Raw genomic sequence first — 12685 nt, forward strand, 5'->3', positions numbered from 1 at the left:
GTGAGCTTTGTTGGTGAGGAGCAGAGCACAGGGGAGGCATTGAGATGAGTGGCCGGAGTGGTACCAATGTCGTTTCACCAAAATCTGTTTGCAAGTTCGGAGTCTGAGCAGTTGGAGTTGGCGGAGACGCAGAAGACTCAAACGAAAACCTCTTCTCGTTGAACACCACATGACATGAGGTGTAGATGCGACCGGAATCTCGATGCAGACGGAGATATGCGCTCTTTGTCAACGAGTAACCAAGGAACACACATGAAGCAGATCGCGGTTCCAGCTTGTGTTTAGCATAAGGTCTGAGCCATGTAAAGCATTCTGATCCGAAGACACATAGTTTCAGATAGTTTGGTAACTGACCGAATAGCTTCGCATAAGGAGACTCGTTGCCAAGAACCGGTGTAAGCATTCTGTTAATGAGATAAACAGCCGCAGTAAACGCATAACTCCAGTACGTTGTTGGCATTGACGCTTGCCCAAGGAGTGTGAGACCAGTCTCGACGACCTGTCTATGTTTCCGTTCAGAGATTCCATTCAGTTCAGGAGCGTGAGGAGGTGTCGTTAGGTGTGTGATGCCGTGAGTTGCAAGGAACTGGCGTAGAGCTATAAACTCACCTCCATTATCCGAGTAAAGAGTGCCAATCTTGTGCTTGAACTTGTTCTCAACCAGCGCTTTAAATCTGATGATAGTGTCAAGAACTTGCGACTTTAGGTTGAGCGGATACAACCACGTATAGCGAGTGTATAGATCAACAATGACTAGGTAATACTTGTAGCCATCAATTGACACAACCGGAGATGACCACACATCCGTATATAGGTACTCGAGAGGATGAGTGGAAGCAAGTGTATTTGAATAAAACGGCAGCTTATGGCTTTTATTGATAGAACAATCCGAACAGAGCAAATCATTTGTAGAAGAAAACGAGACTGGTAAAGAAAATTTCGAAACTAGAGACTTCAGAACTGGTAACGCCGGGTGACCGAGACGAGCGTGCCAGGAGAGAAGGTATGGTTTCTGAGGTGGTGAAGCAAATAACGACATTGGAGAAGACAACTGAACCGGCCACTCATAGAGCTCATTCTTAGCTTTGCCTTGCAGTAACTGGTCACCTGTGCTGAGATCCTTCACCTGAAAGTGTGCAGGAAAGAATTCACTAGAGACTCCATTAGTATTGCACATTCTATAAACCGAGATAAGATTTTTTTAACATTCAGAACATAAAGCACATCTCGCAACTTAAGAGATCGATGAGGAGTAGGAAGAAGGGCATAACCAGTATGTGTTATAGGCAAGCCAGTACCATCAGCAATTGTGACCTCTTCTCCACCGGTGTAGGGCTGATGAAGAGCGAGGTTATTGAGATCAGTCGTGAGATGGCGCGTGGCGCCGCTGTCTAGGAGCCAGTTGTTGGGGTTGCATGCTGCCGCTGATGCCATGTGAGCACGAGGTTGACATGGAGCATACGAAGACACCGAGGATTGGTTTGAGTTTCCTCCAGTTCCATGAAGTTGGAGCTGAGAACAGGTGCGAGCACTGTGGCCATGGATACCACAAATTTGGCACCGTCCCTGATACGGTCGCGGTGTGTAGCCTGTGTTTTTGTAATTGTTCCTGCGGTTGTTCCAATCGTTGTTGTTGGAACCACGGTTGGATCTGCCATGACCACGACTGTTGTAATTGTTACTGCCACGAGAAGTTGCAACATTTGCCGTAACCGGAACAGAGGAGATTGTCTCAGACTTCGCAGACAGCTCGAGTTCATGTTGAATAAGCTTCTCATGGATCTCTGTGATGGAAGGGTTCGTGTCTCTGCCAGCGATCTGATCCACAACCATCTTGTAATCCTCAGTGAGTCCCTCGACAATGAACTCAATCTTGTCTTCATGATCAAGCGGCTTCTCGAGCAACGCCAATTGATCAAAGCGGGTCGTAAGTCCCTGCACATACTCATCGATAGACTTAGTGCCCTTAGTCCATTGTTTGAGTTGTTGACGCAGTTGCAGTATATGACCGCGGCTTGGCTTAGCATACGTAGCGGCGAGAGTGTTTCAGATATCTGCTGTAGTGGCGGTGGTAGCGAGAAGCGCTTGGATATGAGGTGTCATGGCTCCAAGCAGTGCGCTATAGATAAGCTTATCTTGGCGCTTCCAAAGAGAGTACTCAGTATTGACGGTGACTTGATCATCAATCATGGGTGTTGGTGATGGGATCTCAATAGATCCATCCACATGACCAGCAAGATCGTGACTATCAAGGAGAGAGTGAACTTGACGGTTCCACATGAGGTAGTTCGTAGAGGTCAACTTCGTGACGTTGGACATGTTTACGTTGAGCAACGTGCGAGTATTGGAGACAATGATGGTCTCGGTTGATCTTGTAGAATCGTTGGACATGGTTAACGAAAGCAAGAAGTGGAGAAAAACAGAGGATGAAGAAGAAGAAGAGAAGAGAAGAATAAGACGGCGATAAAGAAAATTCAAGGTATCGTAATTTGCTCTGATACTATGTATGAAAGGAGGCTGAATACTTTATTGATACGTATGGATACAGTATTTATACAGGATACAGATGCGATTAGGTATTCACTAATTACAATTATAACCCTTAATGATATATCTCCTATATTAATAAGCCTCGTACTACAAACTGAGAGATACTCGAGACTTTTTCTTCTTTGAAGACATTGCGTTAAAAGATAGTATAGTTTTGAGTTTGTGGGTCACTATATGTTGACAATCAATCATTCATTAATGCATGGATTGTCACAATCTGCAAGACAACAATCTATCGCGGACGAGTGAACGACCCATGACCTTGCCCTATATCCCCATGAGGCAATGACCACCCCCATATCACTTATCTATTATCGATCACTCTACAAGAAAAGACATTTGACACACACACACCCACCCACGCATATATAACTTTCGTTCCATCATAATTTAAATGACGATGTATTACATATTTTTTATTATAAGAAGTTGCCAATATTATTATATTTTTTTTAACATAAAACAATACTTTAAAACGGATGTAGTAATGTATCAAAATTTAATCGAAACAATATCAATTAACCAGATATCAAATTTTAAAACCAACTTAGCTGAAAAATATATGCAAGATTACATTAAGTAAAATTAAAGAAACAATTTTGTGACCAAAAAATAGTTGTAAGGTAATCATATGTGTTTCAAAAAAATGAAAATGAAATGGACCACATACTCGATTGATTTTATTTAACAGATCATGGACATTTTGTAACCAAGCCCATATTCTCAAAAAGCCCAATAATGTTCTTCATCAATCACACTCTCAAACAGAACGATGATTCTCTGAGAAAAGAAAAGAAAAGAAACCCTAAGAAAAACCCTTGCCATGGTGGTTGGTCTTAGAGAGTTCGCGCTCAGAACCGGAGACGGCTCACCAGCTCTGGACCAATCCAACGGCGAGGAGATTATGCACGTGCAGCCCTCAGTCGCCGTCGCTCTCGGGGACCGCTCCGTCGAGTCTCCCGGAACTCTCTACATCACTTCCAGGTGAAAACATTTACTACGTCACTTCTAGATTGATAAGCTTGCGGAGATTAATCTGAATAGTGTTTTCGTTTGGTTTTAGGAAATTGATTTGGCTGAGTGATGCTGACGTGGCGAAAGGCTACGCCGTTGATTTCTTGTCGGTATCGCTTCACGCGGTTTCTAGAGATCCAGAGACTTATTCATCTCCTTGTATTTATACTCAGGTAATTACTATGTTCTTGGTGTTTGTGATTATTAGTTCACTGATAGGGCCTGGTCTTAGATTTTGGGCGTTACAAAACATTTATTAAGAGTTTTAAATTAAAAAACTTTCAAAAGGATGTGTTTTTTATATTTTCAATACAATTTTTGTCAACTAATAATGAAAAATTGTAAATTTCAAGAACATTAATTACAAAATAAAAGATAATACTCTATCCGTTTCAAAATAATACTACATGTTTTATGATTTTTAAGCTTATTAATAAAACATAATAAAATTTAGTTATTAATGCATAGTTTTTTATAGTTTATATTTTCTATATTTCAAAAGGATGTGTTTTTTATATTTTCAATACAATTTTTGTCAACTAATAATGAAAAATTGTAAATTTCAAGAACATTAATTACAAAATAAAAGATAATACTCTATCCGTTTCAAAATAATACTACATGTTTTATGATTTTTAAGCTTATTAATAAAACATAATAAAACTTAGTTATTAATGCATAGTTTTTATAGTTTTATATTTTCTATATTTCTAAACCAATAAGACTTCAAGAAATATAATTAATGTTCTTGAAATTCACAATTTTTCATTATTAGTTGACAAAAATTGTATTGAAAATATAAAAAACACATCCTTTTGAAATAATTTTTTTTCTAGAATATTTAACTTTTTGAAACGGATGGAGTATTAATTTGAAAGTTTATTTCTATGTATATACTCAGGTATGGTGTTGTGATTAGTTCTGATAGGGCGGGATCTTAGATTTTGGAGTTTATAAACATTTTTTAAGAGTTTTAAATAAAAAATTAATAATTTGGAGACTTATTTATTTCTATGTATATAATCTCTAAAAAAAAATTGGAATCCAAAGCGAATGCTTCATTGAGTTGTGTTGTTTTGTGTCTCTGTGCTTTGTGTTCTTTAGTTTTCTTTGTCTAAGTTTGTGGTTTCTGTTTTTGAAGATTGAAGTTGTAGAAGATGAGGATGAAGATGATGAGGATGATGATACAGAGTCCACTGGAGTTTTGGACTTATCTAAGATCAGAGAGATGAGGCTTGTTCCTTCAGACTCTACTCAGTGTGAGTTTTTTATTATAATGTAATTCATTGTTTCATCACTACAAGAGTCTCAGATGCTAACTTTTGTTCTTGACAGTGGATACTCTGTTTGATGTGTTCTGCGAGTGTGCTGAGCTCAATCCAGAACCAGTTGAAGGTAAGCTTAGAGATACAACCTTTACTATTATTGTTTAATGCAATGTTTGGCTCACAAGTCATTTTACATGTTCGTTTGATTGTATCTTTTTCAGAGGAAGAAGAAGAAGAAAGTGGACATAACTGGGTGTTTAGTGCTGATCAGATGGTTGTTGGTGGAGGAGGTAATGTTTGAGACCAAACTTAAGAGTTTAATGTTCATCTTGAATTGTATGTAAGAACTGTAATATATGTGTTGTACAGGGGAAGAAGATGCAGAATGGCAAATATCTCAGAGCCCGACGAGTGTAATTGGTCATTCCAATGGAGATGAAAGTATTGCTCAGCCTATGCTTGAGGTAAAATAAATAAATAAACTGATTTTTCCTGATTTTATTTGATTGCTTGTTTATGTTAAAGCTAATTTAATAGGCTCAAACTGCAGCTTCCGATCAATGATCAGAGGTTTGATGATGCTGAAGAGATGGTCCATGAAAGCGAGACCAAAGATCACTAGTTTGTTCAGAAATGTCTCTTAACACTTCTTACGTTAAAACAATGTTGTATCTGTGTTCTTGAAAGTTCATATGTGCTTTGTTAAATATGCGTTAAGAACTTAAGACTTAGAAGATAGGTTTTGCTCATCTTGGTAACTCTCTCATTGATTCATTTAGGAACCAAAACGTAGCATGTGCCTAATAACATCAACAACACAGCTCCTGAAACATTCACTCGTGGCTTCTTACGTTGTTTCCTCTCCTTACTTATCCTCACTCTCCAAATCTCTCTCGAGATAAGTCTGTAGTACGTAGAGTCTCTTATCCTTTCCACTAATCGCAGTCACCTCATTCGCAAATGCTTTCTTTAACGTTGTGTACATTAAGGGTAAGGGAGGCGAGCCCATCGTACTCGTTGAAACATTAAGGTCAATTGAGACTTATCGTTGAATTGAACATTTGAAAACAAACTTATATGGGCTTCTGTGTTTCTTTCCAGCCCAGTCACTTGGATGTTCATCATTTTAAGTTTTTAACTAGTAATGAACTTTGTTAATTCTGTTTTATTGTATTATAATCAAAGTTTCAACGTGTTTTAATTAAAAGAAAATCCATCTTTCTAGAACGTTAACCAAAAAAAAAAATTTAGAACCGTGTTTTTAGTCAACCCTGAAGAAAATATCAAAAAATGCTAATTTTAAATTCCAAAACACAAGATTGGGTGAGTTTTCGCTTGTAGAAATGGAGAAGACATGCATTTGTTGGAAGCACGTTCTATTATAAAAAGGGCAAATCTCCAAAATAGCACCTCTCTAATTTTATATCACAAAAATAGCATTCAAAAACTAAAATGACCAAAATAGCACTTTTCTAAGTTTCTCTTTTGAAAATTTTAATTTTTTTATTTTTCAAAATTTGAAATCTTATCCCCAAAACCTCATTTCTCAACTCTAAACCCTAAACCCTAAATCCTAAACTCCACCCTTTAACTCTAAACCCTAAGTTTGTGACTTTTGATAAAACATTAAGTGCTATTTTTGTGACTTTTGACCTTGAGTGCTAGTTTGGAAACAAAAACTCGATTTAGTGCTATTTTTGTCTTTTTCTCTTGTAAAAACATTCTCCACAAATATTCTAACAACTATTTTTACATAATCAACAATTAAAAAAGTATATTGTATATATAATAAACTCACACGCTTGAGCGGACTTGCAACGACTATTAAAAACAAACCAGTCACCCACTTCCCGCGAAAACCTCAGTCTCTCTCTCCTTCCTTAACGTTATGGTTTGATAAACTCTCAACAAAGAAAAATCACAAAATGTAAATATGAAAATACAATTAATTATCTTCAAAATTTAAAAACGTACTCAGATTCTATCACAACTGTCGCCCATGTCAACGACGGAACACTCGCCTGAGAACGATCGGGATCCGCAACAGACCTCCTCCACCAGCGCGAAACTCCTGAAGGAAGATGATCGTCGTCAATCAGCAGCTGACCAAGGCTCAACGAGCCACGACTCTTCCGAAATGCTTGCTCCTTCTTCTTTAGGTCTAAACCACAGTTGGTCACATGGAGGTTAGTATCCGCAGGGGTGGGCATTTCGGTTTAAATTCGGGTTCGGTTTGGTTTGTTTGGGTCTAAGAAAACTTTAACTGAAGTCAACCAAAATTTATTTGGTTTGGTTTGTACTTCTGATGAGTTGAGATTGAATTAAATGATAACCGTCTTCTTTTCATACTTACTCGCTGCAATAGGCTTGTGCAGTTTCGTAAAGAGAGCGGTTATGTCGAAGAACACATTCTCAAGATGCACCAGCTAAGTGGTTTTGATCATCACTTACTGTTTACTGTTTGTCAAAACTAGGGAGAAGTAGATTAAACTTTGTGGACTAATAGATGATAAAAAAGTAGACTCATCAAACACCGTGGCGGAGGAAGAAAGCTCGGCAGACGAGGATGTAGTGCGTAGCTTACGTACAAGTCCACTTAATCCACGAGCTAAAGATCGAACATCGATTGAAGATTTCGAAATTATAAAACCAATCAGCCGAGGTGCATTTGGACGAGTCTTTCTTGCAAGAAAAAGAGCAACTGGTGATTTGTTCGCCATTAAGGTTGGTGATAGTAACATAATACTCTCTTCCAGATTGATTCTATGAATCTGTTCTTACAGTAACCCAATGATGCAGGTTTTAAAGAAGGCTGATATGATCCGTAAAAATGCTGTTGAGAGTATTTTAGCTGAGCGTAACATACTTATCTCAGTTCGTAACCCATTCGTGGTATGTGATGTCAGAAAAGTAGACGTGGGCCGGGCCTAGTCGACAATTAAACAAAACAATTTTTAAAATGTCGGTCAAGATATTAAAAAAATCGGTCTAAACATTCAAAAAATTGGGTTAGATGTCCACCTAATCAATAATCTCCTATAAAGTGTTTAACTAACCACCTAACAATTTTTTGAACATTGGTTACAGTTATGAATACACTTTTGAAAAACTATGGTGGTTTCTTTAATGCTGTTATTAGCTGTGCAGGTCCGGTTTTTCTATTCTTTCACATGCCGTGAGAATCTTTATCTGGTGATGGAGTACTTGAATGGTGGAGATCTCTTTTCCTTGTTGAGAAATCTTGGTTGCTTAGACGAAGACATGGCTCGCATTTACATTGCAGAAGTTGTAAGGCCTTTTCTAACACTTCAAATCCTTGCTCTCCACAGGATAGAAGTGGAACTTATTCAAATGATATTTCAGGTTCTTCCATTGGAGTATTTGCCTTCTGTAAATATCATTCACAGAGACTTAAAGCCAGACAATTTGTTGATCAATCAGGATGGTCATATCAAGGTTGATATTTATGGATTTTACGAAAATAGTAGAATCATATTGAATATTTAACGATACATTTCGTACCATTCAGATTTGGTTAGAGGCCACATTTTCTCATAGAATCTGCCCCATTGTGATACAGTTGACAGATTTTGGGCTTTCCAAGGTTGGTCTTATCAACAGCACAGATGATTTATCAGGTGATGCATCATTGGGAAACAGTGGATTTTTCGCAGAGGATGGAAGACCTCAACATTCACAAGGCAGAGATTGCCGTAAAAAACATGAAGTTGTTGGAACACCTGATTATCTTGCACCTGAAATACTTCTTGGAATGGGTCATGGTTAGTATTTTCATTAGAGGGTATGCATCATGAATCTGTTCATGTGACTTTATATTATCATTTCATTACAGGTAAAACTGCTGATTGGTGGTCAGTAGGTGTTATTCTCTTTGAGGTTCTAGTGGGTATTCCTCCTTTCAACGCAGAAACTCCACAGGTAAATATTTTTTAAGCTATACTCATTAGGTATAAATGTGTTTAAACATTTCTTTAATTCATGTGTTTGTAGCAAATATTTGAAAATTTAATCAATAGAGATATACCATGGCCTAGTGTTCCAGATGAGATATCTTATGAAGCATATGATCTGATCAACAAGTAAGATCACACATACTTTCTGCAATAAATCTCAGAAAATCGATCAAAAGTGAAACAAGAACATTTTAATTGTGGTAACATTGTCTACTTATGTCCTTGTTTCAGGCTGTTAACAGAAAATCCTGTCCAAAGACTAGGGGCAACAGGACTAAAATCTGTATTAGTACATCCCATACCTAACATTTTTCTTTAAAGGTGGATATCAATCTTCTGAAAATCTATTTACAGGTGAAACGGCATAATTTTTTCAAAGATATTAACTGGGACACGCTTGCCAGGCAAAAGGTGCTTTTCTATATTAATTCTATTAAGGTGCCTTGAGAAGAAGAAAATATAACTTCTTAATAATCTCAGTTTTGTATCTTTTGTTACAGGCTATGTTTGTACCATCAGCGGAGCCACAAGACACTAGCTATTTCATGAGCAGATATAAATGGAACCCAGAAGACGAAACTGTTCATGGAGTTAGTGATTTTGATGACCTTACTGACACATGCAGCAGCAGCAGCTCCTTCAATACACATGAGGAAGATGTATGACTCTCTTTTTTCACTGTCATTTTTCAGCAAACGCTTGAGGTTCTATAATAAATGTTTTATGTTGTAAAAACAGGGCGATGAGTGTGGTAACTTAGCAGAATTTGGAAGTGGACCTAATCTTGCTGTGAAGTATTCTTTCAGCAACTTTTCTTTCAAGGTCAGTTAAAATTCCTCCGCTCTCTCTTCCTTTGAATGCTTATTATTCATTTGACAATTCTTTTGTGTCAGAACCTCTCACAACTTGCTTCGATCAACTACGATCTTGTCCAAAAGAACGCTAAGGAATCTACAGAAGCTTCAAACCAATCAGCCGGACATGATGATGATGATTATGTATTGAGCATCTACCTAAAGTTAGGTGATTGGTTCTGGTTCAGGCCGTTGTTCTCTTCTCTTTCAGGCAAAAAATGTAATAATAATTTGGAAATCATAGCATTAGATAGGAAGCCAAAGAGCTATAGAGATTTATTCATATCTCAAGCCTGAGATCTGAAGCCCCTCAAGATTCTTCAAGGTTACTACTTACTATCTATACTCACATGTGATGTATACAACAAAAGTTACAACTCTTTCTTTCCATTGTTGACATGTTGTACAGCTACATGAATCTCTGGGGAGGGGGTATATAATGACGTCAAAGAACTTTGAACCATTTCTCTTTAGAATATTTGATATTTATCCACATGTGTCCAAGGAAAAATAAAGTCATGCTACTTGCGTTTTGATCATATGACAAGAAAATGAGAAGAACATAGAGACTTCATTGAGGTGTAATAAACTGATGTAATATTTATCCCAACCAAAGAAATAACTAAACTAATATTATTTTTAAATGATATATGATTAATAAAATATTTCCTAATTCATTTGTATTTGATTCCTCTTGGTTATCTGTTGTTAATATTGTTTCCTCCTATATTTTGTTTGTTTCCCCTTTAATTAACAGCTCGAGTTCCAGCCCATGATTTTCCAAAGGGAAGTAGTTTTATACTGTTTTAGTTTAGAGTTACAATTATTATGGTGTTGCTGCAAGCATTACCTGGAAATGCAAGGGTTTTTTTGTTAACCTACTATATTAAACAACGACTTTCATGTTTAATTATACGAGAGAGACATATGGAGTCTACAAAATAATCGTTTCTATGTTATTGTATAAACTAATTAAGTTATATATGTGCAAGTATGTTCATCGTCTATTGGTCTGATCGGATCCGGTAATGTGATTGTAATTTACTTATATTAACATTATTTTCCCACGACTATTATTTAGTTGGAAAAAATAACATATATAGATATATATGAACACTTCTGGAGCCAGTACCCACTATAAACATTTAAACCTCAAAGTCTCCTATTCAAGCCTAATTCTCAAAAACTCAACATATCAATAGACTCAATACCAATGGCAAAACACTACAAAGTTCTCTTTCTAGTCCTCTCCATCTCCTACCTCTTCTCAGGGGAGCTCACTGCCGCCGCCACAGCGACTACCACCACCAAAAAGGCCCTAAGCTTCATCAAATCCTCTTGCAAAACCACGACGTACCGATCCTTGTGCGTCCACTCTCTCTCCACTTATGCCAATACGATCCAAACAAACCCTCAACGCCTCATAAAAACCGCTTTAGCAGTGACCATGAAACATGCCCAGTCCACCAAGCTCTTAGTCTCGAACCTAAAGAATAGCCAGTACCGAACCCTCCAGGACTGTGCACCGAGCCCGTACGTTTTCACCATTGACCGTCTGACCGAAGCGGTCCGAGAGCTGAAGCTTTCTGACAGTGAGAGTGTTCAAAGCCAGTTTTTGTTTCACGTGAGCAAGACGCAAGCGTTGTTCACTTCGGCTTCGGATGACTGGGAGGTGGAGAACACTTGCTCAGGCCGGTTCTCGAGCACGGCGAAGTCAGTCCAGGCCCGGCTAGTTAACTTGCGCAAGGAAACAAGCAATGTCATGTCTTTGTTTAACGCCTTTGCTAAGTAGTAGGGTTACGACTTCTCTTTTTTTTTGTATGTGCTGCGGGAAAACATCCTCTACAGATGCTGATGTATAATGAGAAGAACAATAATAAAGTACTCTTGAAAATGAAACACGAGAAATACTAGCTAAAATTGTTAAATTTTTTTATACACTATTCATACTCATATTCAACTTTTGCATGTTCTTTGGGAACTTTTCTACCTATGTAACCTCAAGGATGTTAAAAATAAATGGGAAGTGACATTGATCAAAAAGGAAAATAGGAAGTGACAAGAAAATCCTATAATAATGTAATATCATATGTTTTGATTTTGTCCTTGGAGCGTGACACCATCTACAATATATTTTGCTATTCTTTCTTCTAAAATAGAAAAAATCTATAATATATATAAAACAGCTTTCTAAATAAATGGTCTATTAATAACGGTGAGATATATTTTAATAGATTCTACTAAAATAACAATATGTAAATATAGTGTAAGAACTAGAAGAATGCTATTTTCCCCATAAATTGAGGAAATATCAATTTTTATTATAGAAAAAAAATAGAGACGAAATGAAGTAATTTTACTTTTAAATGTTATTATAGAGGTAGAAAATAATAATGGATCGGAGATGCTCCCACGTGGCATAAAAGTCCATAATTTTTTTTAAAGGTTTTGTAGATTGGACAGAAATTGATTGTAGTGAAAAAGAAGAATTAAAAGGTTCCTCGACTCATCAGTGTAAGACCTTGCCAACTATTACTCAACAACCAGAACATGTCAAGATTTGCATACTAGAAGACGAGAGACGGCATTAGGAACCAAACGATAGAACTAGTGGGTATCAGGCTTCACCGAGTGATTTTGGGTCGTATCATTATTATTGGGCCTTTATCAAGTGAAGTCTCTGATTTCTTAACTTGTTACAATCGTTTCCACTTCCACTTTTTCATTTATTCCATGTGTTTTTTTTTTCCTATCTTCTGAAGTATTACAACTTTTACTGTAATTGAAAAAAAAATCAACTCAGTCCATAGAAATCCAAGATGAACAGCACCACTTTTTGTCAATACATCATCAACTTATATACATGAATAAAGATACTTATATTTAAAAAGAAGAGTCGATTGTCAAATATCCAACAATTGAAAACGTAACCATTTTCTCTTTCGTTTTTCAAAGAAAAGAAAACGTAACCATAAAATAAGATATTATGTATGGCCTTACGCAGAGAGGCTGGTACGACGGTGCA

General features: G+C 37.0%; 2 protein-coding genes and 1 pseudogene across 2 annotated transcripts; all 3 read left to right on the top strand.

The window, feature by feature from the left end:
* The first annotated feature begins 3262 nt into the window (after window positions 1-3262).
* LOC106325291 (chloride conductance regulatory protein ICln-like) lies at window positions 3263-5581 on the top strand. Its single transcript, XM_013763331.1, has 7 exons — window positions 3263-3534; window positions 3614-3737; window positions 4706-4823; window positions 4900-4959; window positions 5054-5122; window positions 5202-5296; window positions 5383-5581. The coding sequence occupies exons 1-7, from the start codon at window positions 3374-3376 to the stop codon at window positions 5452-5454; spliced, it is 699 nt and encodes a 232-aa protein (XP_013618785.1). The 5' UTR covers window positions 3263-3373; the 3' UTR covers window positions 5455-5581.
* A 1250-nt stretch (window positions 5582-6831) lies between these two features.
* On the top strand, window positions 6832-9957 carry LOC106324561 (annotated as a pseudogene).
* Window positions 9958-10873: 916 nt separating this feature from the next.
* LOC106324562 (21 kDa protein-like) lies at window positions 10874-11452 on the top strand. The gene has a single exon (XM_013762509.1). The coding sequence runs from the start codon at window positions 10874-10876 to the stop codon at window positions 11450-11452; it is 579 nt and encodes a 192-aa protein (XP_013617963.1).
* Window positions 11453-12685: the final 1233 nt, after the last annotated feature.

This window comes from Brassica oleracea, chromosome C2 (assembly GCF_000695525.1).
Source record: "Brassica oleracea var. oleracea cultivar TO1000 chromosome C2, BOL, whole genome shotgun sequence".
Taxonomy (NCBI): domain Eukaryota; kingdom Viridiplantae; phylum Streptophyta; class Magnoliopsida; order Brassicales; family Brassicaceae; genus Brassica; species Brassica oleracea.